This window comes from Taeniopygia guttata, chromosome 4, assembly GCF_048771995.1.
Source record: "Taeniopygia guttata chromosome 4, bTaeGut7.mat, whole genome shotgun sequence".
NCBI lineage: Eukaryota > Metazoa > Chordata > Aves > Passeriformes > Estrildidae > Taeniopygia > Taeniopygia guttata.
The window spans coordinates 12,483,652-12,510,692 of NC_133028.1; the positions used below are offsets into that span (position 1 = coordinate 12,483,652).

General features: G+C 36.9%; 1 protein-coding gene across 6 annotated transcripts in view; it reads left to right on the forward strand.

The window, feature by feature from the left end:
* Positions 1-22,815, forward strand: part of EVC2 (EvC ciliary complex subunit 2) — a 62,987-nt gene extending 40,172 nt beyond the window's left edge. For 3 of the 6 annotated variants that reach the window (XM_072927993.1, XM_030270727.4, XM_072927995.1), the window contains 10 exons: positions 3,474-3,633; positions 4,878-5,338; positions 8,300-8,504; positions 9,777-9,899; positions 13,845-14,072; positions 15,774-15,982; positions 17,404-17,491; positions 19,715-19,908; positions 20,812-20,913; positions 21,399-22,815. In XM_072927993.1, coding sequence (XP_072784094.1) covers positions 3,474-3,633; positions 4,878-5,338; positions 8,300-8,504; positions 9,777-9,899; positions 13,845-14,072; positions 15,774-15,982; positions 17,404-17,491; positions 19,715-19,908; positions 20,812-20,913; positions 21,399-21,672 — 2,044 coding nt within the window. In that variant the 3' untranslated portion in view covers positions 21,673-22,815. The remainder of the gene's footprint in view (positions 1-3,473; positions 3,634-4,877; positions 5,339-8,299; positions 8,505-9,776; positions 9,900-13,844; positions 14,073-15,773; positions 15,983-17,403; positions 17,492-19,714; positions 19,909-20,811; positions 20,914-21,398) is intronic. The other 3 variants (XM_072927994.1, XM_030270728.4, XM_072927996.1) reach the window with 2 other exon arrangements.
* Positions 22,816-27,041: the final 4,226 nt, after the last annotated feature.

Below are 27,041 nucleotides of genomic sequence, written 5' to 3' on the forward strand. Positions count from 1 at the left end.
AGAGTAGCCAGAGTTTTCAAGCTGTATTTAAATAAAATGTCCCATTTGTCTGGACTAGTTTTTGAATACTCACTGTCTTTTGAAAATCAAGTCTGGACTGTAGTGCCAAAAAGCAGGAAAGAAGAATTTAAAATATAATCTGTAATCATGGATTTGAGGGATGGCTACCTAGGCTCTTTATTTTTTTTCTTAAAGAATAATGGGCAAAAGGGCAATACTTGAGGCAGTGTTTATCTTGGGTTGTTCTTGCTACCAGCACAGGTGCAAGGTTCTTGATGGTTTTAAACAATATCATCATTGTGTTATTCTTTTGCCAGCATCTTCTTGTTCACAAGAAATTTCTTTCTTCAGTCTCCTAAAAATTGAATTCAGTTATGCTGACTCATTAGGTACAAACATTTGCAAGCTCCTTTATAAATTTCTCCCAAAACTTATTTTTTTTTTTAAGACCTCAAGGATTTCCTGTGTCTTGTGTTTCTAAACTGGTCAAAATATTAAAGCAAGCACTTTATATTGGTCTCGTTCTTCTTAATAATTGCCATTTATATTTATATAGAAAGTAGTTTTCCAGCAATGTGTAGGCTGGACATTTGTGGAAGTCGGCAGTAATGCATCAGTATGAAGTTTTCTAAGAATCCTTAAAACCTTTTCGCTTGTCCCTGTGATATATAGGGGGGGGAATTTATTACCCTGAATTATTTACATGAATTGTGATCTGGACAACAGCAAGATGCCAGTTCAGCAGGTGAAATCCTGATGTAGCTAGAGTAGCATGGGCAGAGTCATGCAAGTTCTCTCTCTGTAGTTTCTCTGTAGTGATGTGATTCAGCCTCCATGTACATTTAGTCCTGTGCAGCTTTTCTGCTTCATATCTCTCTCCCTTTTGCTTTAGTGATGCTCCTGTTCCTCTTCTAACTTTGATGAAACAATTTTCCTTTGCTGGGGTCCAGCATCCCAGAGCACTGGTTCCCTGTATCATCAAAGTTTTTTACTTCAGTGCTCTCGCTCTGTATTTGCTCCTTAATTTGTTGGCTTTCATTCAATACAGAGAAGTCAAGGTTTCTCCCTGATTGACCTGTGACACTGCTGCTGTTGGCTACACACTTCACCTCTGTAACTTCCTTGGTGTTCACTGCCTTTGGGAGGATCTCCCTTTAAACATCCTTGGCATTACCACAGTATTCTCCTTCACTAAATTCTCTTTGTTCAAAGATATGTGCCTGCACATTTCTTCAGTGATTAAATTTCTGGTATGCTGAGACCATGCAGTTTTATCATACAGTCTATACTGTCTCATTACTTTCTCCTCTCTTTTTGTTTTGCATTTCTGTTTGGAGTCCTTTGAGACTAGGACATCTTTTATTTCTAATACTATAATTGTTTTTGTATTGTATTTATATGAAACCAGAAACGAAGGTGTCTTGCCAGGATTGAGCCAATTAATATAAGCTGGCACATAAACAGACATAGGCTTTTGTTGTGGGATACTGCATCACCTACAGTTTTAGCTGTGGACATACTGGATCTCTAAATAAACTAACTGAAATACTGTAGACTCTTTTTTTTTTAATCCTAAAAATAGGTAGCTATATATCATCTTCCTATCATTCTGTGTTGCATGACTTTCCTTAAACTTTCATTTGCTGTATGGTTCCAGCACATCTATCTTTTTCTATTGCAGACTCTTTTCACTGCTCTGGACAGGGATTTTAATTGGATGCAGCAAGCCTGGGTTTATTTCCTCAGTATAAGAAAGGATGAAGGTGTTAAAAATAATATCTTGGTTATTATCTTTCCTCACTTTCTCGCCATAATTAATTACCTTTATTTGCCTATCTTTTGCCTTGGGTTCAGTCAAAAAGGAGTGGGAGGACTTAGAGTTTCCAAAAAAAACTTGGTGCTGTTAGGGAGGTTTTGACATAACACTGAAATTTAACATTGATTAGTTTCAAGGCAGAAATTACCTGGCCAAGGATGATGCTTGGTGGATTACTCTTGAAATACTGAAAGGTATATTAATCCTCTTTGCAGATTAAAGAAATGCAATAGACTTTGAAAAAGCTCTGCAAAGGGGGATCTCTTTTGTTGACATAACTGTGATAGAGCACATCTGAATTTCTATACAGCACATACATTATATAGGAGTGATGCTTCATGGCTTGCTCAGATAGTTGTGGATGCTTGAGCAGAAGATGGGGGTGTGAATTATGGGTTCTGGCCACCCTGGTTACGGTGCAATGGGTACAAGCAAGCTAATTTGGTAATCTGATTTATTTTAGCTCTTATTTTGAGGATTTTGGTTGGAATTAAGTTGTCGCAGTAGTAATAAATCCTAGTAAAGCAAAATAAGACTCTCCTTTCTGGAAAGGGACTTGCTTACCACATTTAGATGCGACTTCAATTTAGGAATTTGGCCAGGTATCACACTGGAATGAAACCTTGAAAGCCCTGGCTTCATCTGAGTCCTGACTCTAATATTTGAGAAAATGGGAATTGGATAGGTAAATTAGAAGGTGTCTGTATAACATCCAGGTTCAGGTCAGGAATTGGTGCTTTCAATTCAAAGTTTCATGTTGACCTTTTCAACACCACATTTTGTAAGTCCACTGTGATTAATAGAATTATAACTCACAAGTGTCCAACAGCCTGGTCTGAATTAAGATGTTCTTTTATTCTTCTGTTGAATAAGAAAGATTTGGGGAGCTTGTTGTGTAAATGTAGTAACAGGTAAGTCCTGAAATTCAATTTGAGTTTGTGGAGGGGGAGATTTTTTTAACTGGTTCAGGCACTGTTGAGATCTTGTTTTCTCTTTGACATTAAATACTGTAGGAACTAGAGGCAGACCATAGACTTGAACTTCCACTTGAAAGCACTGTGGGCTTATGACTGACAATTTGCTGTTTCAGATAATTGAATTTTGCTATTATTTTGAAATTTTTATAATTCTTCTGATGTAAATTTAATAGGGAGTATGAATATAAGTATTTTGTGGATATTGCTTTGTCTACTAAAAATAATTTTTCTTTTTACTTTATTACATACTTTAAAGAGAGATAGGTTTTTATGAGAATAAAATGGCATTCCAGTGTCATGATATGAAAAAAATTAAATATGCATAATATATAAGGTTTAAAATGTCTCATTTGAACATCACTTACATTACAAACTGATATGTAATTGGTTTTTCACTTGCCTGTCCTTCCAGTCCTTCCTTTCTGTCTGTCCTTCCCATCCGTCCATTCTTCTTCTCATTTCTTTTCCATACACCTTCACAAACTGCCTCAATTCTGTGCTCATCTCTGGGATTGTCCTTTGATTATCCCCTTCCTTGATTCTTCCAAGTATCACTGCTAAAGAAACAAAGACTGTTCTTTCTGTCTATTTTGCTGATCCTTTTTATGATACTAATTGCCTCAGCTATCCTTTTGCTCTCAAGAATTTGGGATAACAGCCTTCAAACACTGTTATTACAGAGCAGGTCATCTACCTGAAAGTCATTTGGGAATCCTGCTGGACCGAGCTGAGGCTGAAATTAATTTTGTTAAACAGAAATTTGATCATGATTTAAAACAAGAAAAGCAGAAGCTTTGCCAGAAACTCATTACCAAGCGAAGGCGGGAAATGCTGCAAAAGGTAATTATTGTCAATGTTTTTATTTTCATAGGGCTTATCATGAGTTAGAAATTGAATTAATTGAAAAATAAATTGTAGTTCTTACAACAGGAGTCAACGCTGCCAGGAGCATGGTTTAAAATAAATGCCAGTTGGTCTCAGCCGTGTACCACCGTGTTCTGTATTAGTCATGCAGTAATTCATAGCTGTTCTTTCAGAAAAAACCTGCAGAAAGTAACTTCAGCTTAGCTGGAGAAACTTCTGAAGCTCCTCTGCTTAGTGTAATGTGTCCAAGGGGGTCATGGCAAACATGCAAACATGCAGAGAGGCAAAAGCCAGCTCAGGTTCAGGAGCTGGTGAGCGAGACGGCTCAGGTGACAGTCACTATTTTCTGTGGGTTTCCTGGCCGTGTGTGACCTGAGTGAATTCAGTAGCACAGTTAAAATTCAACTACAAACCAAAGCTATTTAAAAGATGCTCTACCTGTGGTTGCTTGTGGTAAAGCTCATGTCACCTCAACCATATAAAAAGCAAAGGTAACTCCAAAAGAAACAAATAATCTCATAACGTAAGGGGACTTGCAGGTGATCTGCCAGGGAGTTGTTGTCTGAAGGTATACTTCAAAGTTACTTTTTCTGCCTAAAAGATACTTCTTAAAATGACCCAGGTTAGGTGAGGTGGATCTTATCTTTTGCGGGATGTGTTTCACTGCTTTGTGTTCTTTAACAAATACCAGTGTAAGCATAGACAGCTGACCTGGAGATGGTGACATAATCTGTTATATTTATTCTCAGTGTAGGTAGCTGTGGTTTAGCTTTCCAATGAAATGCAAGATGGGGAAAATTAAAAAAAAAAAAACCAAAAAAAAACTTTTGGTCATTTTTTAAAATTCTTTTCCTTCTTTGCTATTTGATCCAGATTCACTTCTGGAACACTGCCAGATCACTGAAGTTCAGCTAGCTAAGATTATGTTAAACCACATTATGATGCATTTGTTTAGGTGTTAGCTCTTTTGTCTAGCAACAGTTCATATTGTCACAGCCCTTGTATCTAACAATAGTCAGAGTTATCACAGACCTCCTAGGTACTCACAAAGCCAATCTGTTGAGGGCTGGATAAGACTCTGGACAGTGAAAAGCAGTTTCAAGAACATGGGAAAGCAAAAGTATGAAATTTTGCATTGCTGTGAAATTCATACTTAGGGAGCTAGAATTCAAGATGTTCTTTTTTCTTAACTTTGTTCTTCTTTTTGGTAAATGAATCAGCAGAAAGAGCTTCAGAAGGAGCAGCTGTCACTTGGAGACCCCTTCAAAACTACTGATGACATCTCTCATTACCTGAGACACTGGAAAAATCTTCTGAGTGATCGCACCATTGAATTTGAAGAGCTTACTGAAAAGCTTGACAATGAGGCCAGCGAAGAGCTGAAGGAGCTTCTATTTAGCCTAGCAGAGAAAGCTGTTGAAGAGCTTAAACGTGTTCAGTGTGGAGTGTTTGTGCAAGAGCTGGTCAAGCTCCATGTGCCAAAGTTGTTCCTCCTAGAAGCTGTGGAGGAGCACAAAAAAGAGATGGTAATTAAACACACACAGCTTGAAAGGGAAGAACATGACAAGAACATGGCTGCTGAAGAGCTGCTTCAGCTCACCAGGCAGAAGCTAAGCCAAGAGCTGGAAACAGGCGTCTCGGAACAAAAGAAAATAAGGAGCTGGGAACAGTCAATATTCATGCAAGTATCACTGTGCACTTTTTTCTTAGTTACTATGGCAAATAGAAGAGACCTGGGAGTTTTCACACCTGTCCAGGTGTAATTCCTAATTGTAATTCCTAATTCCTAAATTGGAATTTAGGAATTGATTTTTTTATCCAAGTGCTCAGCCCATGCAGTACCAGTGGGTGAGCACTGCAGTGGAAATACTAGGAAGCAGCAGTCTTGAAGCTAAAAACGTGGAATAAAGGTTTTATACTTCCATTCATTCCATGGGTGCAGGAACATCTTTCATTGTTATTCTCTGTTCTTTGAGCTCCCTCTCTTTGGAAATGCCAGTTAATATGTCAGACCTAATTGGTCCCAAGTATGAGTTCAATATAGTCTTTCTAGCCACAAATCAAGCCTTACTCATTCAGGTTTGGTTTAAGCTTTGGCATAATATTTCCAATGTCCCTTAGTACACAGTGCAGTGTCTGCCTGTCCAGCTCATGGCTCCACGTGTCAGACTCACTGCTCTGGGCTGTGGACTGAGTGTCCCTGGCACCAAGCCCTGAGCCAGACAGGCATCAGGACACAGGCAGTGCTGCAGGGAGTTGTGGCCCCTGCAAGTGTAAGGGCCATTACTGCCAGCCACAGTGTGACCCTGGGGAGGTGGGAAAGCAGGTGGTGGCCTTGCCACAGGTGGGAGAATGCACAGAGAGAGCCCATGGCTGTGGCCAAGAGTAGTTGTGCTTCTCACAGCAGGCAGCAAGGTCCCTGAGACATCAGGGAATGTTCATGAGCATTTCTTCTGAGCTTTCAAGTACATTTATATCTGGTTGTTTGATTGCCTGAATATTTGCAGTACTACATTTCCTATACAATGTCTCTTTAATGGGAGACATTGTTAGAGACATGGGAACATGAAAAAATAAAATTGCAGCTTTAGGGGAAGCAACTGGAACAAGAAAACCTATAATAAGCTGTGTGGCTCTGGAGAAAATGTACCAGGCATAACAGATTGAACAGGGAGGGAGAAAAAAGAAAAAACAAAAAAAAAGACACTGGTAAAAGTTTCTCCTTCATGCCTCTTCTTTAAAGCAAAATAGATTTGTATGGGCAGTTTTATCCAGACAGAATAAGTTTTCCTACCACATGTTGTAAAAGCATATAACAGGATATAAAAAGAAACTTTACCCATTATATTTACTTTGCTAAAGAAGAAAATTCCTTTTTTTTTTTCATTGTTTTGGTTCTAATTTCAAGGGCTTTGTATTTTATTCAGCATTTTAAATACTTTTCTGTGAGTCATTTATATGCATTTTCTAGCTTGTCTTTACTATCTCTTTTTTACATTGTCAAGAGCAGACCTGCAGGAATATGGAAGTAGATTGTATGACCCAGCAGGACTTTACGGTTTCTAACTTAGGATTCCATAATAACTCTGTTCAAACCTGCAGTGTGCCTGTCATATTTGTTAGATGCTATCTTTATTTGAAGCAGCAGTATGCTGTTTGGGTTTGGGTTTTTTTTCAGTAAAATGCAGGAAAATAGATTAAAAAAAAAAATGCAGCAAAAACTGTCCTATCAATAGCCCCTTAAAATCCATCATGGTCTTCTTCCAGTCCATTGTATGTCAGTTATGGTATTTTGATGACAGATGTCAGCTCTCATGTTTATGTTCTCATCTGCTATCTAATTTTCACAAAGCATTATTTTGAATGATAGCTTTTCATTTTTGTTGCTTATTGAAGAGACCATGGGTTAGTCCAAAATATTTCTGAAGATTGTTAATGCTTACAGTCCTTTTTAAATATAGACATATAGCAAAACTCTATTTGCTGTATTTTATTTCATATTTCTCTCTGTATATCTATGTGTGTAGATTTATAGCATAGTTTTTCTTCCATGAGTCTAAGACAAGATGACAAATGGTTGAGTATACTATAAATAATCATTTGGAGTAGTCTTGTCTTAAACTAAAGAACTTTTTGAAAGGCAAAACCTCATGCATTAAAAGTGTATTAACTGTTCTTTGCTGAATCAGCAGAAAGAAAAAAGGATTTCTAAACTCAAATATTTTAGTGAAATTATGATGTAGTATAGGTCTGGTGTGCATTAAATAAAAGTACCAGTACCAATAAAACATGCAATATAATACATTTTTCAATGAAAAGTGCTCTTTAAAAAAAACATGCTGTTCATGTTTTAAATACAAACATTTTTTGTTTGTATATGTTTGTGGAGTAAAAGAAATTTCCAAACAAATATGTTATTTTTTGTGATATATTCTTAAGGAAATAAGACAAACAAGTTAAGAGGATGAGTGTAGTCTATGGTTAATCAGAGCTGAGCATGCTTTAATTTTAAGTCAGCTTTAGCTTTACCTGATGATCAGTTCCATAGAGATCTGTGTTGGGAACCTTATTTCTACAAAATGGGAACTTTGAGTAATTCAAATTACTCTTAAAATATATTGCATTTTTCAGACTACAAAGTACCTTTCTGCAGTTAACAGCTGGAACCATTGTTATCTCTTGACTGAAGATATGGCATATGCATTTATAATAGGGGGAATTTTTTTTTTCTTTCTCAGTAGCTGTGACTGCTAAGTGCTGCAAAACAGCACAGAGAGGCTTTATGGGAAGCTTTTATCTTGATTTCAGCTGAAATTTAGGGATTGTATTGTCTGAAGAGGTGGAAGGATTCTATGCATAGGAAATGTGTTAAAAATGTTACTTTATTTAAAAAAATATTCAAAAGCTGTTTTCCTTTGAAAATGAAGTTTTACATTCTAGGAAGCTCTCTATGCAGAATTTAAGGTATCCACAGAATTTTTTTGGTACATGCTGAGCGATTCATTGCCGTGTGTGGAATCACTAACTGATATATGAAATGATGACCACTGCTGAGTAGAGTGTTTGTATGCATGTCTCTTACATTTTATGCAATATTGCCTAAATCACTAAACAGCAAATGGCTCTTGTGTTTTTTTAACAGGCAACTTCTAGGTGTACCCCTCTCACTCTCAGAAGAGGAGTTGCTTAGAATGAGGCAGGAGTTGCACTGCTGCTTCTCCCAGGTGGACAGCAGCTTGGCATGGCCCAAGATAAGAGCCAGAACCTTGCTTCAGGCTTTTGAAGTGGAGCAGAGGGACACCGAATTGCTGAAAGTTGAGCAGAATTTAGCAATGACCAACGAACAGGTGGGACCAGCGTGGGATCAGTGTGGAGATGTGGGAGGGGTTCCTGGGGCTACCTGTGGCTGCTGGCTGCAGATCTAGGTCTGCAGCTTCTTCATAGGTGCAAAAGCAGTGTATACTTTACCTGTCTGCATGGATCAGTGGACTTAAAGATAATTGTTTGGGCAGCAGTTGGATAAATAGGTTTTTTTTCACATACACCTGTGTATTTCTGTTGCTTTTGTGAAAGTTTTGGGAGTTTCTAAAAAAGAAACTTCTACATTGCTTTGTCTGTTTAGGAAAGTAAAATTCCTGAGTTAGATGGCCTTTCTTGGCAAGAAATTTGGCATGATTTCTGTTTCTTCTTTCCAAGAGATTTAAGTGTATGCAGACAGTTTGGGGTTGTTTCCCCACATCTAAATATGTAGAAGATGAGGCATACTCAAGGTTAGAGAAATATTTCCAACCAGGAGTATATCTGCCTATCAAATCTAGCACTTTTTAAAGAGCCCTGTGAGGGGAGTTTAATTCCTTCAGTAAAGTGAAAAATATAGATGGTTTTCAGTTTTTATAAAGTACGGGGGCCAAAAATGTTTCCTGTATTAGTTGTGTCTGATGCCATCTTAAAAAAGAGGGCTTGCCCTTGCTTTGTTTTGGTTCGGTTATGTTTTGTAAACATGTAAACTACGCTGGGTTAATTAGCTTAGTTCAAAGCCTTAATAGTTTCTAAAGTACTATAGGAGGGAAATGACTTTGCAAAACCTTACAGTTGAACAGATGTTATCGTTTCCCCGAGAGTACATATACTTATTTGGTATTCTTGTAAAGAAATGGAAAGGTCAAGAGTAATTTGATTACATGGAACGGTGCTTCTTAATATTATCATGGTTCATTTGTGATTCACAGACTGTGTGTTGAAAACAATGTAAATCTTAAATTAATATTCTTTGTTCATTTTTAACTGTGCTGAGGAGACAACGTATCAGTTAAAATCTTCTCTTATTATCACTGCTAAAGCTTGTTTAAAATCAAATTTATATGCTACAAGTTTTCATGGAAAGGACGAATATATAATTCTACTTGAAAGAATTTTTTTTTAAATTCTAACTTTGTCTGAATGTCCAAAATGAATGTTTTGAATGAATAGGCAGCACCTCCATTTCACATCTACTTTCTTAGTGAAAGTCATAATTTCCAAGTGTTTCATTATTTTGTGGATGTGCCAAGTAATAATTTTAACATTAGCATCCTCATATACCTCTTACAAATAAAGCATCTTTACTCATCTTGTTACAGCAGCATTCTAAAACGGGGAAAACGGGATCCAGGAATAGAAATAAGTTAGATATTCTGAAGAAATCTTTACAGGACAAAATTGTAATTTATGAAGACTCGGTGAAAGGTGAAAATTTGAATAAGGTAAGTATAATCTTTTTTGATTGAGGTCAAAACCTAGATGTTTAGTAATTAAAGATTGACAGTATTCTATCAATGTGAATAAGAAACAGAGAAAAAAGGTGTAAGGTATAGTGGAATGATGTATCTCATTATTGTTGCCTGCATTTATCAAGATGTTGTATTTCACCCTTAATAGCTTTTGCTTTGTTGTAATTTTTGCATCTTAGTTACAGAACTGGTTTTATGTCTCGCCCCTTTTTTCTTCCAATGGTTCTGGGGCTTGGTCTGTGCAGGATTGCAAGGCTCCCCTAGATCCTGTGGCTTTTTAGGAAGACTTTCAAAACATGGGAGGTGTTTCAATGCATGCTTCAGCTGAGCAGTGTTTAGTTACTGGACATCTGCTAATCCTGCTGAAAATCCAAAAGTAGATCCTTAGATCCAAAAGCTTTTTGGGCAGGGTCTGAGTTTATTTGTACAGAGCTAATTGATAGGAAGTCTTGATTCTGGTGGATACCTTTTAAAAACACACAGCCCCACACAGTCTAAAGTTAATTCTTGAGAAATTAGTGGGGCCAGTCTTAATATGGGATTTTGAAGGCTTTTTACTTCCCTGCTAGTAGATGTTCCAAGAGATCTTTCACGTGTGTACAACATGGATAATAGTAGTTTTGCATGTCAGGAGAACACTGCAATGATATGTTTGTTAAACACATAGTTTCAGTAGAAACTATGCACAACAAGCAGGTGTCATTGGTAAATAAAATTGGTAGATAAAAAAGTAGTTTCAAAAGTGATTACAAGATCAACTTTTGTACCAATTAGGTCAAAAAGCTGGTTTTACACCAATTTCTTAGCTTTTTATACCTGTATCCTGAAAAATGAGAAATACAGCATGTTAATTCAGAAATAGTTTCACTTTTATGTGAGACCAACACATTGTTTGATTTGGTTGCAGATGAAAAAATCAAATGTTTATCTAGTCTAGTCTAGTTTTTGAAAGCGAGAGCAGGTGCTTGGGCAAGACTGCAACAAGAAGGCAAGTGTGTTCTAGCACTCTTCAGTAGTTTGATAAGTGTGGTCTGAGAATGTTCTAATCCTTTAATAGAGGCATTGAAATTTTGATTTCAATAACTCATGCCCTGATCTTCAACATTGAGATGGTTTTGGTACTCTTCTTTGATTGCATATCAGATTATGGGCTAAGATTTAGAGGCAAAAAAGTACTGAATACTTGTTTGGTAAATGTAAGGCAGTAAATACTGTCTTACATTTTTATTAGAATCTTGTTTTAAAATTGGGAATTTAGCTTCTCTAAACCTCTTTGTTCCAATTTTATATGCACCATCTGGCATAGCTGTTGTTGTTCTAATTGTATGGCTGATTTCAGAGCTGGCAACAATCAGAAGGAAACTCATGTGGCTAGGGGTAGAGAGTAATACCAGCTAAGGGATGCAGCACTTTATTTAAGAGAAGTTCATTTGCTGTATAATGTTGAAGGTGTTTCACCACCCTTGTTGTAAAATATTTCTTCCTATTTAAAAATATTTATATTAATTTAATATTAATTTAAGTATGTATTAATAAATATGTTTAAAACACTAAATATTTCTAACTGTTCTAAAATATTTCTTCCTTAAATTTAGTATAAATCTACCCTATTGTAGTTAAAACAATTGCAGGAGGCCCTGCTGAGTGGTTTATTCCCATCTTTCCCCCTTAAGTTCTGAAAGGCTGCAGGAAGGTGTTCTCTGACCCTTCTCCAGGAGAGATACGGAGAATAGCACATGAGCAAGAGAATATCACAAGTGTATTTGGCTCCAAATCACATTTTACATTTGCCTCTTTGTCCTGGGGTGACTTTATGATGCTGGTACCTCCACACCAGCACCACTAGATTATTATCTACTTCTATTTTCTACTAGATAATAGAATTTGTATGATACACAAGCACTTTTAGCAGGTCTTTTAGCAGGGAAAATTTGTGGGCATCATATTAAATATTTATAATTTTAGGTTCTAAATATGTCTGTATGATTGAAGTATTCTTAAATGCTTGTTTAAAATAAATCAAAAACTAATCATAAGTAGAGTCAATGATGTATATACATATCAATAATTGTGATAAACATAAATAGGACACTGATAAGGTTTTTAATGTTTTTAGTACATATAATTTTGATTTGTGCAAAGATATTCTGGCCAGAGTCAGGTTTTGTGCCAGTGGGAAGTCATACAGTGTCTAAGGACTACAGCTGACCTTTCTGGTGTTGTAGTTCACACCAACAGGGCAATTGCTCTAAGTATTCATTATATTTAGACAGTTAAAATGGGGGAGATTGATTACATGTACAAAGGGGTGCCTGCTGTGTTAAAGCACTACCCATGCAGATACCAAATTAAATAATCAAGCTCATATCTGCGTGTTCTTTAAGAAAGAGGCCAAACTTGATAGGATAAATGCTTTTTAGTAGAATGCAAACATGAGCATCTGCTCTCAGAGGCCATGGTGGTAGTAAACTTGACCAAAACTTTAAAAGGTTTTGACATTCCTCCTTTGATGATTGTGGTTCTTCCATTCTGTCACAGGCAGTAGTTATTTGAGCATTGCTGTTAAAATGCATAGTACTTGAAATTTCTGAAAATGCTGATTTCTGAAAATGGTTGTGATTGGTTTGGGTTTTTTTGGTGTGCTGTGAAACCTATGAGATTAGATTTGTCAGGATGAAGAGAGAATTTAGAGATGGAGTGAGGAAAAACCTTGGGCTCCGATATGCAACAGAATGTGGATGGGCATGTGTGGCAGCAGGTGATATCATCACCAAGTAGTGGAGTTGGAGCTCTCAGGGCTTCATGTGCTTTCTCTGTCTGTGTCTTCTCTCTTAAAATCCAACTTTTTGGGCCCACATGAATAGTGCAGGGAGAGAGAATAAAATCAAACTGGTAATTGTTTATTGTAGTCTTTTGAAGATTCAGCTGCCTAAATGCTGGATATGCAGTGTAGCCATCGGTGTCTAACCTAGACATCCACCTTGCATGTTGGTGGAAATCCATATTTTAAGATAGGAAACCTACTGAGAAGTATCTTCTTTTCTTTGAGTGTGAAGGGAGCTTAGAGTGACAAGCTCAGATGGAAGAAGGTAAAGAAGGTAATTGCAGCTGGCTGCTATACACATTGTCCCACAGGAAAATAGTCACAGTGCAGTGTCCTTGGTTGTCAGTGTCAGTGGTAGAGCATGGAGAGCTCATCACACTGCATTGGATCATGTGCCTGCACTTGCCTTTCACCCTTGAATAGTTCCTGTGGATGTGCCATCAATTGTGTGGCAGCAACACAGTTATTGAATTAAATCACTTTGATTTTATGCTGTTTGATGTTGATCCAATCCAGTTCTAATCTTATTTGAAATCTATTGCCAATAGACTTTTGATATACAGTTTAACTCTGTTTTATATAAGAAGATATTTCATTATTTGGTCAAAGAATAGTAGGTTGAATGTCATCAGTCAGCATTAACTGACACTTCCCAATTTGAAACTAAATACAGTGTTTCTATAAGCTCCATGTTTTTTCTAAGCAAAAGGGCATATTTTATCTTTCCATTTAACCATAGGTAACCACAGATTTATTTGTGTTTCTAGCTTTTAATTTTATTATAATAAAGTTATATAAACCCTCTGTTTTGGGTTAGCATTTAATATTAAACTTTTGACTACCCAAAAAGAAAGCCTGGTATCTTTACAGTGTTTGACTGTACTTTAATTTTTTTTTATTACAGTAAAAACTTTGAATTGAAAGTTAAAATCACTTCTTGAAACAGTGTATTATATTATAAGATAACAGCACTGATTTCTTTGCTGTCATAATCCTGCTTGTTAATTACAGAGTACTAAACTCATAAGTGTGCATATAAGAGTTTCTGTTAATCTATCTTTTGTGTTTTGGTTTTTGTTGTTTTTTTTTAATAGATTAAGTATGAGTTGCAGCTTGAAAAAGAGCGTCACCTGCGCAATCTGGAAAATAAACTTGGAGAGTATAGTGCTTCTTTGGCCTTTCAAAAGACTGTTAAAAAATCCAAAATGCTGGAGCTGTATACTGCTATCATAAATGTGCAAGCTTTGCTCTTTGAACAACTGAACACATCAAAAACCCTGTCAAAACTGGAATGCATTCAAATTTTAGAAGCACATCATCCTGTGAGTAATGTAGTTGTTAAAAGAAAAAACCCTGTTAAGAAAGAGCAACTATTAGAGTATCTTTGATTTTACCTGCTGGTTTGCAGCTTCTGGTGGCCCAGACTTTAATTTTTGTGAATATGTGCACTTCAATGCATTCAGTAAAAGGCATAAAGAGAAGGAGTGCCAAGGAAGATTATGTATTATTATTTTATATTTTTGTTATAGTTGCATGAAGTCAGAAAGGGTAGTATTTTGATGGCTACTTAATATTTTATTGATTGAAAGAAAGACAATTGAGAAGTGATTTGGACTTATGACTGGAAGAGTAAACTGTTGTGTCTGTCTTACAGAATTGGTCATGTTATAATCCTGTCCATATGCAAAATCCATAACCACATGATATGCTTCAACTCTCAAGTTTTCAGAGATTATCTATACAGCCTCCTACCTATCTCACTCCAGGCACACTCATGCAGTTTAAATAGCAGAAAATCTGGAAAAACCTCTTCCTTTCACCATATTTATTACATATTTGATATGTGCCAATTTTCTAATCCTTTTTTAATACTTCAGTGCTTCGTTTTCACAAGGACTCTTTTTTTCTGCATCTGCTATTTGAAACCATCCAAGTGAGGCTTGGGAAGAGCACTGGAGTAGAACAAACAAAATGGGTTTTTGAGAAAAGCCTCTTTGCTAGAGGGCATCATTAGACAGCTACTGCTGTGAAAATTCCTTGTTAAATTTTAATGTGGTAATCTCTATAGTGTTTCTCATACAGTGGCAGATAGAATGCTTCTATGCCTCCAGTTCTGCTTGAATTTGTGTAAGAGCTGTAGGAAATAGTGCAAGTTGGATGTAGGAAGAGTATTGTTGCCTTTTATGCCGTGTGAGGGGGCTTTTCAGAGAAGTTACTTTTAACTTCTCTGCCCTTGAATAGGTGAAGAAAAAGGATTGAAAAAGGGGCAGAAGAGAATAGCTAGCACTGGGTTAAATACAGCTGTTGAGGTAGAGGAATAGATTAAAATTCAGCATTTTCTCCAAGATGCAGGTTAGGAAGAGGGGCTTCAAAATAGTAAGCAATGTAAAAGTTGAGGTGAGACAGCAGTGACATTGGAAATGGGAATATGGAACCTTCCTTCTGGTGTCCAGTTTGACTTTTTGGCCAAAGTGAGATCTATAGCATGGGGGATCCAGTCCACTGAAGGCTTTGGATTTTAACTTTTTGATTTTTTGAGCATTTTATTTTAACCCTATCTTTATCAGACTAATTATGAATTACTGCCTTTTAACATAAATCCCTTTGATATTAGCTGTTAATTTGGTATAACTAAAATTACTCTGAGTTTCTCAAGCTGTTTCGGTGGGTTTAGGCAGCTTACAAATGAATTTGAATGGTTCCTTAGTTTTGATGTCAGCCATGCTGGCAGTGTAGTTGCTGGATGTCCTCTACAGTGGAAGGTTTCTTTGACTTTTAACACAATGAAAATTGAGTCATAGCTTTCCTTATTGTGCTGATATTCATAATGTGCCAGTCATGTTTCCTGGAGCTGTGCAATGAATTGAAAAGTGTAATGACTGCAAGTGGCTGGGTAGAAAAAGAAATGAATAAAGTAATATCAGAAAATCTGATACCATCATCTTTTTTTCTTCACTCCAAATGAAATTTTTTTCCTTCAAGTTATAATTAACTTCTTATCATCATGCATTTTCAACCTCTAGGAGATTGAAGAACTTGAAAAGAAGCTGGAGTATGAGATGTTGCAGAAGGAGACAGCACATCAGCATCTAACGAGTAGGCAGAGGTGGATTCTGGATGGTTTGGGACTCTCAAATGAATCTGTGGACACGAATGCAGAAAGACATGTGACAGTTCTGTTAAGACGGGCCATGAATAAATGTAAACAATTTATACAGCTGTACCAGCAAAGGTAAGTTCTTTGGTCTCAGGTTTTACTATGTTACTGCAGTTCTTATGGACCATAAGAGGCTCTGGAGAAACAGCAGGAGGAATGTTCTGTGCTGGGGAGGGACCATGCATCTGTATTTGAGCTGCCTTCTTGTGCTGTGTGGCCCAGAGCCTAACTGAGAAATTGGGAATATTGAAATAAGAAACATGAAATAATAATAACTTAGTAGCATATAAATGGTGCTGTGTGTTGCATGGCAGTCATCATTTTTTTGACAGGGATAGTGGAAAAATACTGATACTCCTTATCATTAAGGAAGAAAATAATTTTATTCCTATTACTTTGTCTCCCAGGAAGATAGGGAGGGACTTCAGAGCAACATGATCTGCTGGGGTCAGAGGAAATAGCTGAGACAATTTAAATTGAATTTCCATCTCCATTGTCGTACTGTAGGCTGAATTCCCTGGCACACAATTATTTTTGATGAGATGTATAAATTCCTCTTCAATTTCAATTTCCCCTGGCCAGTTTTTAAGTAAAGATATCAGCGACAAATAAAATGCCTCTTGGGAAGTATATAGAAATATCTGTCTTGTCATAATAGCTGCCTAGCAAAAAATGAGTGATAATTTGCAAAATTGCAGCCTATTGTATTATTTTTATTAGGGTTACAGGAGGTAGAAATTACATTTCCATGTGTATTGCACAGTATTAATAACCTAGCACATTTCAAGCTTCATGTAATGTCCTCGAAGTGTGCTTTCCATTAAAAAGGGTTTTCCATAAAACCACTGATATATTAAAAATGGCTGTGATAGTGGTAAGTCTGTTTCAATTCTGAAAAACCTAGAGCTCTACTCAGTTTAGATGAACAACTTTCCTGTTGCAGAAGTAAAGCGTCAGTAGAGGATCAGATAAATCTCTGCACGAGTATCCACAAGCTGGTAACCTACCAGGGAAGCCTTCAAAGAAACTGCAAGTAGGCTTCACTTGAAAACTTACTGGAAGAAACAAGTTTTGTGCTTTTGTACATTGCAGGATTTTTACATTATGTCATTGTGTTTTGGTCTAGAAAAGAAAAATAATCACCAGCAATGAGGAAATTATTTCAGCTACAAAAAGATCCACAACTTGCCTTAAAGTGTGGTGATGAAATTGAAAAAGGAGGGAAGAGCATGGGGACAGGTTGAATCACGTTGCTTTGGAGTGATTCCAGATTTGAATTGAGTGCATGAGTATAGTCTTAGATTCTGCTCTGATGTTTGTTTGGGTATTCAGGGAAGACAGGAAGAGAATTTGGCATGTTTCAGAAGTTAGGTTGCTCACAGCAAATTTGCTGACAGAGATATGCTTCCTGAATGGGTGACCTTCCAGTTTTGTTTCCTATAATACAGTCCTTGTACATAGGAAGATTTCAGTGTTATTTCTGTCTTTCACTTCAGCTTGAGAGATGAGCAATGGAATTGTGTGGTACTTGAAGATCTCCTGGAAAATATAGAAACAAATGCATTTTTGGCAATTTATAGTCAGGTAAGTATGAAATTGAACAAAGCTTCCAAGTGTAAATTACAGCTGTATCTGGATATCAGCTTTTCTTCTTTTTGGGAACCATTAGATGTATTTAGAGTTACTCTCTGCTATTAGTTGCTACTAGTTTGCAGCCTATACTGTCAACCTCTTTGGCTAATTCTGAGCCACTTTCAGCCATTTGAATTTTACTGAGTTATACTTCTATTTGTTCATTTACAGATCCTTTCAGGATCTGCATTTCATTTCATTCTGTTGCATTTCATTCTGTGGAGAGCTGAAGTGCCTGATTTTCTGGTTAACAGACAGATTTACAGTTGGATTTTCATGTAATGAAAAAAGGGTTTTGTTTAGATTTTAATGAGCATTAAGAATGATTTGCATTGATTATGTTTCAAAATTAAATAATAGCAGGAGTGCTAGTTAAATTTTCTAGTATCATTACTCATACTTGTTTTCAAAACTGGTTTAAAGGTCCTGAGAACATTTAGCCAAAGAGAGCAGAATAGGTCTCAGAGATCTATCATGTTTATTCTCACTAAATATTGCATTTTGTAAGTTTCTAGAAGAGCAGTATTTAAAGACCAGAAGTACAACACAGCACTATAGAAATTAGACTTAGGTGTCTATATTAAGATTTATAGGCTTACTTGCATTCTTCTGCAAAGAAGAATCAAATAATTTCTTTCACTAAGTAGCCTGAGCAAACATCTCTTTGGTGTTCAGCTTTGGTGCTGAGTCAGGATGAAAATCCTTTAAGAGCTGTACAAATTTACTAATCTCTCATCAGTGTTAGGATTTTGTCTTGTTAATTCTGTGTGATCTCAGTGGTTTCCATGTAAAATCTGTACCAACACTGAAGAGGCCAGAAAGCTTTGGAAAGTGACTAGTTTTCTTACCTTTTGGAGAGAATTCTCTGCTTGAAGGACAATTAAGGGAAAAGGAGGTTGATTGAATTCTTTATTTTGTGTGGCTGTCTAAATTTGGCTTAATGCTGCCTTGCTGGTGATGCTATATTTCTTTCAAAGAAGAAGATTCAGGTAATCCAGGGATCTCCTAGGTGAATTCACACAATGAAAAGTTGTCATTCAGAAAAGGAGGCAAACATTTGCTGTGACTTTTTGAAACTACTGTGGACAAAGAACCTGGCTGTCTTCCTGCATGGTGGGACCTTGTAGGGTTTTATGTGACCTGGGCTTTGTAGTCATCTCCTCCATCAACACTTACAGAAGGGTCTGCAGAGTGCTGATAACTCAGCTGCCACGAGTCATTGTGTTTGGCATGTCTTACCTAACTTCAGCTACCTGAGTTACATGCATGGCTTGAATAGACAGCAGCAGCTTTTTTTCTGGCATTCTTTGAGACATTTAGCTTGGTTTCATTTGCCTTACTCTTTTCATTCCACACAGTTCTCAGTATATTGTAGGCTTTTCATATTTGACACACACAAGAGGTCTGCAGTGTCTGGGGGCTCTCTATTTATGACAACAGAGCAGAAAATAGCAATGGAATTTTGGTGTTTGGGGTGGGGCAGGAAATGGGACTGGATGAGTGTCTATAGAAAAACTAAATTTGAACTCAGTCTATTTGAACATTATATGAATATGCTTTATTATTGACCTTTGGGCAAAATATGGGCAGGACATTTTGAAATAAAAACATACTCCCAAAAGAAAAGCAGGTGTTTTCCTTCACCTCTTAACAAGCTGTTCTCTGAGCTTATCACAGAATCTGGTGTTAAGAGAAGCTGAACAATGAAGTGATCAACCATGACAATGTGTAAAGTTTTTCAAGGCTATTTTTCCATCCATAATTTTACAGACCAAGGAATGCCATGTTGCTTCCTTGCTATCTTGAAATTATTTCCTTATAATAGTAGAATCCATAAATTAGTTAATCCTTAGAATGTAACTGTCTTGTGATTTTTTCAAACCAAAGGGCATCAAGTACATACCCTAAGCAAATATGCCAAGATCAACTGGTTATTTAGCATTTACATTGCCAAAATCCCAAATGAAATGGACAACCATGATATTCATGGGCTGCTGTGGGTAGAAACAGTGAACATGGAAGTGTGACCACTTGATGCTGAAATTGTCACTACGAATACAATCTTCAGTAATATTTTTTATTTCCATAATGACTATTTAATAACAGTAACTAAGATTGGCTAACATTTTTTTTCTATGCTGAATTTTTCTGTCTTCTACTCGTTTAATCCTCTAGGAGCTCCGTCTGGCAGGTTATTTAGCTAAACTGACGAGGGTGCCACTGGGGGTCTTGCACAGGGTTCTGAACTTGTTGCTGCCTTCCAGCTCACAAAGTGAGGTTCTTTCTGTCCTCGATTCCATCAGTAAATATTCAGATGGTGGTGTTGAAAGTGACAGTAATGCTGATGAGTCTGGCAGCTGTAAGAAAAGGTAGGTGTGATGTTTTTGTGTCGACCACTGCAAGACAAGATCGTTGGTTTATGTGTATATCTGTTTGCTGGACAATGAAATTGATAGCTATAGAAAAAATCACAGGTGCACAAGTTGCTTTTTGAACTATTTTTCTGGGGTAAAAATCCTTTAAAACTGCTACCTTATTTTGTGGAATATTTTAACTATAATAAATTTCTTGATAAAAAGTTAAAATAATTTTATAAGTTGATTAATTAAACAGTTATTTCATAGGTTTATAAATCCTGTTCTGGTAATTTTCTTTCTGTTGCCTGAATTGGAGTTTGTCAAAATATTTTCTTTCCACCTTTTTTTTTTCACAAGGTTCATGGCACACTGGGTTTTAGGTGTCTGTAGCTCTTAAAGATGTAAAAGCGATCCTTCTTCCTAATAGTGAAAGTTGCAACCTTTGCAGATGTCTGTCCCTTTGTAGTTAATTACTGAAGTCCCAAGTGGGCGCTGAGTTTCCCTTTTCTCACATGGACTGGTAGACTCTCAGGGCCTTTGTCACTCCTCTTTAGCCCCATTAGCATGAACTGAAATCTGAGCAGTAACACCAACTCCAGGATGCTCCTGGACCTGCTCTCCCAAGTCCCTGCCATGACCTGGCCAAGAGACAAAAGCAGATGTTGTAGCACTGAGCTGAGTCCTTGGCAGATGTGGGTTCTCAAGGAGCACATAAGAGTCCTTGGTACCATCCCCTGAGGTGTCATCTTAACTGATTTAAATTATTTGTGGCAAGGCAGCAAAAGTACTTGAACACTCTTACTGACTGCATTTGTGCTGTTGCTGTCATGGGCTTGGTAGCTAAAGTCAGAGAGGGAAGAAAAATGTGTATTTTGGGGATTTGCTGCTGGGAATTTTTCTTTCCTGCTCCTTCAGGAAGAGCCAAGAATTGTGGCAAACACTGGAGAACAAAATAAGGCAAGAGCTGAGAAACAGAAGTTTAGAAATGATCCCATCTCTAAACAAGAGAAAAGACAGGTAAGAGGAAAATCAGAAGAAATATATCCATTTTTTTTTTGTTTATAGTTTATTTAATGTCCCAAGATTCTTCTTACAGCTGTTAGAAATCAGAAAATTAGTTCGTAAGTATGCATTTTCTAATGCTGTTCTATCTAGTGCTTGTGTTTCCTGCCACATATTTATGCATAATAACCAGTTTAGTAAATACAAAAAAAGATTTTTCTGCACATATCCACAAAATTCTCACATTTTTCACATATATCTTTTGCTTATCTTCCCTGTATTTATTTATTATGAGGTTACCTTTCCTTTTGTAATTTTGTATCTCAGAAAATGATACGTGAATTATTGGGGATTAGAATGAAAGCTACAATTTTCTCTGTTGAGATATGATTTTCTTTAGCTTCCAAAGTCACCACTTCAGTGGCAAGGTATGGTATAGGAAGTTGTGCATTTTTTGCCTCAGTTTTCACTTCTCAACTCAATTTTTCTCATTAATGTAGTTTGATAAAGAAGAAGCGACTTGCTGTCTTGGAAAAAGCAGCGTTCATACATCTGGGATGCTCACCTGCACATCCTCCTGTGGAGCAGCCTGATCCACCTGTTTCTCTGAGCTCTGCAGCTGCTGAAGCCATAGAGCTGTTAGACACAGGGGAGAAGATACTTTTATTCCGTGAGCCAAGTGATCCAATACTTTCTTTGCATAATTTTCCAAGAAAAAAGAAAAAGAACTTTCTTAATTCTAAAAAGACTGCTTGTGCAAAGATGGACTCATAAGAGCAACTTCCATTCATTTAGGGAAGAGGAAGTTATTTAAAATTCAGTAAAATGATGAGGAAGAATCAAGTGTACAGTTCAAATAACGTGTTGTTTTAATCTGATTTGTCTGATATTGGAAATAGATGTAATTTTAGAACGGCACAGTCAGTGATGTGCATCTTGCATTTTTTAATTCTTGTCAGTGCTTTGTTGCACTAGGTGAAGTATGGATTTTCTGTGATGCACATTCTGGCAGGCAGGGCACTGTGTTCCTTTACTACATTTTGGTAATTTTTGCACTGATTTTGCCATAGCTGTATTTTCATAATTTATACAGAAAGGTTATTTATTGTATATAGTAGGTACTGATTTACTATTCTTGTATTTTTATTGTTGTTGTAAGCTGCAGTATAGGAGATGACATGAAGAGATGAAGTAGGTGAACCACGTCCTCTGATCTCTGATTTTATGTTATTCTAGTTAATTTACTGTTTAACACTGTGTTTCTAATAGGCTTTGCCTGTTACTCCTGCAGTCTCTTCTGCAATGACAGCTGGTAGTCCAGATCTTTACCATATACTTGTATACCTAGCCTTACACCCTGGAGTAACTTCAGCATTTCACTGTTTCTAAATTTATTTAGTTTAACTGTGAGTGTGGCTACAGTTCCAAACTGTTAAATATTTACAACCTGTTGCAGTCTTTTCCTTGGTGAGACAGTGTTATCACATTTGCTCAGTAGAAAAGTGAAAAATGTAAATTGACATGTAATAATACCTTCAGAAGCTCCTTTGATTGCAGTGCTGCAAATTTTCACAAATTTAGGTATTTTTGAAGCTCATATTCCTGAATTTCTCTAAATTGATGAGAATATTATTTTACACTTCAAAAAGAGCTAACTTGTTTAGTTGACTCGAAGAATCCTATAAATATGAATCCAAAAAAGAGGAACAGGAAAAAGCTAATTAAAATAACCATGTGTATTTGTTAATATTTTATATTATTCAAGCCTGGTTTGAGGAGGTTGTAACTGTATTTGAATGCTGTGCTCTGAGACCACTGTGATCATATATTTTGTATTTTTTCATGTACAGATTCTGTGCCTTTTTATTAATAGGGTGCCATATTATTTAAAAATTAAAATGTTACAATATTCATGTATCTGCAGTTGGCATTTTTTTCCTCACTTCTCTGACAAGTTTAAATATTCATTCCACAGAAGACAATTAGTATTTCGCATCACTACTAGCATTAGAAAATGTATGCAGTAATTAGACTGACAGTCCTAATTATTATTTGATTGCATTCTTCAATCTTTTCGTGGGAGTGTTTGCTGTCACAGAAGGAGGAGTCTGTCAGGGTTGTGGGAGTTCAGAGTTGCTGTTTTGGCCGTGTCTGTATTTCATCCCCAAGGCACAAGTGGGTAAAGGGTAGGGTCTGTCCTGCCTTGGAAGTGGGACAGAGCTGTACAGGAGGAGCCTCAGATGCTTCAGAAGGAGGCAAGAATGCAATTTTCCCCAGGCATGAAAGCAATTGGAAAACTTGGACAGCTCATGGCTGCAAGGAGCACTTGAAAGCTGAAGTACCTTCCTGAATGTCAGTCCCTTCCAGGATGTCTTTGCGAGCCCAGACTCTTCACTGTTCCCGTATAAGAGGGAAATGACAGTAACTCATCACAGATATGACATAGAGGCCAATAGCTCTACTAGGTTACAATAATAAAATGCAACATCTGAATATTGATTACAATATCAACTTATTATCCTTAATAGATAATCTCTGTGTCTAGCAATAGAAAGCTGATTTGTAACTCTCTCACACCTCATCACAAATTTGAAGCAGTTAAGTGACTGTAACTATTCTAATAGGGAAAGTCACTCCCTGCTATGAGTCACTCTCATATCATGCAATACATATTCAAAGAAACATCCAGCTCTGAACATCTCTTGTGCCTTGTGACACAAGTACTAACTAGGAAATAGCCCACTTCAGTAAAGAGTTGACTTACATTCAGCTTTGAGTCACTCAGGAGGACAGAGGGCCAGCTGTTGGTTGTGCAGTTTTGTGTGTGTGCCATAGGTATTACCATCCTTATTTCACAGCTGAGGTCTCCCAAGGAATGTGTGTGCTGGACAAGCCATTCAAATTCATCCATTTGGTTTCACAGTCGTCAATACAAGAAGTAATAGAAGGCCAACTTCTTCAGTATTTGAAACATTGTCCCAATCAATTGTGTTCCCCTGGAAGTTCATTGCTTCTCCTGTTGCCCATGACAGTTCCTTGTGTACTCCTATCTCCATTGCACTGTTCTCCTCCCTCAACATGAAGCCATTGGACAAGGAGCCAAAACATACAAAGAACAAGGAAAAGTAACTGTCCTTGGACAATTATTTAGTCCATACATTAAATGACAACTTACTGGCAATGGTAAATTTCATTGAAGAAACTATTGTCCATGCTAGACTAATAAACTATAGCTTTGCTATGATTTTTTCAACACGTACTTCAGTAATGTTAGCTTGCAGGTAACTGTCCATGTGTGCAGGGTTCAGGATTTTCAGGAGGCTTAGTTATGCATAGGCTCTTCAGCATTATCAACAACCCACCTTTCTGCTCACCTTACTGTATTTTTGGCTTGGGATACCTGGATACTAGATTAGCATGGAATACATGTTCCCCGCTCTGTCAAGTTTTTATTTAAAAGATTACATTTTGAAGGTTGGTGTTTTTTTAATAAAAAGGATCCTACATGATGAAAAAATATTTCAGGAAAGATGTACTAAAAATGTTCTGCAGTGATTGAGGTGAAAATGCTTCTGTGAAACAGGTGGGTTGAGATTTCTTACCATAAATTTGTATTTAATTTCTTTAACCTTGTTATTGTGTATTAATTTATTATGAAGTAGAATACACATACTAGGCCTAATGGAGAATAATTCATACCAAGAGTGAAAAACTGGATGTTCTGGAAGAGACTATCTGTGTCAAAGTCAATCTGTTGTAAACAAAAGTGAGAATACCTATTTGGACCTGGCACTTCACTACAGAAAAATATATTTTAAAAAAAAGAAGTAAAAGGATTGACAATTTGGTGGAAATAATTGTTAAGTTTAATTGGTAACTTTTATCTTCACTGATTACTGTAACTGTTTTGGGTTTAGATGAATTTTTATACTGATAATGTCTCTCTAATAAGGTCAGTTCTACAAAATACTTGTCTGCCTTATTTGGACCTGGGGAACTCATGCTGTTTTCTTTCATTATCTGGTATTTACCCGGCTGCTGTTTTAACACCTTCATTTCTTCTGGGGAATGTTAAGTTTTTATGCTGTTACCTTTGTACAACGCAGTGCCAATAATTACACTGCCTTTCCTCAACAGCTCCAGCTTCCCAAGAGACTGACAGTGGGATTTGCAAAGCATCAAATGCCAAGTTCACTCATCTGTTGCCCTGTGCTGTGCTTATGTAGCTGGTGCAGCCTCAGGTGTACCAGCATAAAGCTGATTTTCCTTGCTGAGTTGTAAAGCTGTACTGTCACAGGCTGTTGAGAGCTGTGTGAGTTCCTGTGAATATCAATACTGTGCAAGTGATGAGCATTATCCTCCTAGGTGAGTGCTCCAGGTAGGACCTAGCCTTTTCCACGTTCTGTTTCTCCACTCAAGATCTCTTGTAAAAATGACTGGCAAAGGCCACCAGCTCAGTCTTTAGTACTGTCCTCACACTTGTGAAAGGCTATACAATGGGCTCACTGTTTGCCTTTGTGTTGCAGACAATCTGTGACCTAAATTAAATGTTAATCTCATTAATATGTTTAATGAGAACTGGTAATGTCCCCCTCTGTATTTGAGCATCATGTTATTTAAAACCACTAGGTACTTTTCTCACCTCAGCTGTCACACTGACCAGAAGCAATTTGTTTTCTCCAAGGTTCAGAGATTCCTCTGAGAGCAGGAGACAGACATTTGCAGGGAACTGAATTTTGAAAAAGTCAGCTTCGTTGGAGAATCTTTTTCAATTATGCCAGAGAAGTTATCTCACAAAAGAGGCTGTGTATTTTCAACCACTTTTGTTTGAAAAAAGTTGACCGAATAAGAAAATAAATTAAAGCCTGGCAGTGGCACGTATCATTCCAAGCCATAACAGCACTCAGAACCTGAAGACAGAACTTGGTAGATTTGAGCATTTCTAATGGAATTTAGTCCTTGATACTGTGTAGTTGAGAATGACAGCTGGTTACAATATGTGAATGGTTTTATAGTTACTCAAATGAGCAAAGATATCCCTATGCAGTGTTCCAGAAGAAGTAAAATATTTGTTTCAGGACTGTAAATTGGAATTATAAAATACTTTGAGTGGGTAAATGTGCAATGTCTGTACTAAATGGGATAAATGTATAGTTGTTTGTCATATTTTTCCAACTTTTCCATACTGTTCTGCTTATGGCTTGACCATCACTACTAATAAATCTTGTAATATCTGCCAACAGATTTTTATAATTTGCTGTTGACTGTTAGTAATTCATCACTCTAAAATTACCATTTTGATCCTTGCTTTATCCTTTCCTAAACCTTTTTTTTTTCTAGGAGAATGAATATGTTAGGGATCTTGATGTTCCCTGATAATTCAAACCTACATGAATTCTCACTTTTTTTTTTTTTTTTTTTCCCTCTTTAGTTGTATGGTTAAACAGTGGATTAATGAACACTGAGTAGCTTTGTCACCACATGAAATGCTGGTGGCCAAGTCTGGGGTACTGTAAATTGCTTTTCTGCACACAATTTTCAAAAACAAATGTAGTATGCCATGTTTAAAAAAGCAAGCTGCAGAGGCTAGCAGTATGACCTGTATGGCTTTAAAAAGAGTAAGCCTTGGAACAAGTTCTAGAATAATGCAACTATCTTTTCATAGGAGAGAAGAGGAAAAGTCACATCTAACCAATTGGATTGTTATGTTAGATTCACAATTTTGTTTACTAACTTTTCACCTTATTTATGTAGCAAACCAGCATGCTCTTGACATGTATGTCTTTTTGAAGGGACATATTTTTGTAGAATATGTTCCTGGTTGCATAGGTAGTGGAAAAAATGAAGTGCTGGGTTCCATGGACTGGTTTCAGACAGAGCTGGAAGTGTGTGGTTTTCCCTTGTATGAGGAAAATGACTCTGTGCAGCACCTAGTGGAGTCTGTAGCTTTCTAGAAACTCTGTGTGTTCCCAGTTGAAGAAGGTAATCCTTGGGGAAGTGTTTGTTTTTGTTTTTTGGGTTTTTTTAATGAGGTCTACGAGACACTATATAAATGTATGCTTACTTTGCAATCTCTGAACATAGTCCCAGCTGTGTCAATGCTAATAAGCTGCTTATAGCATTGGGTTTGATCTTTGGTGCCT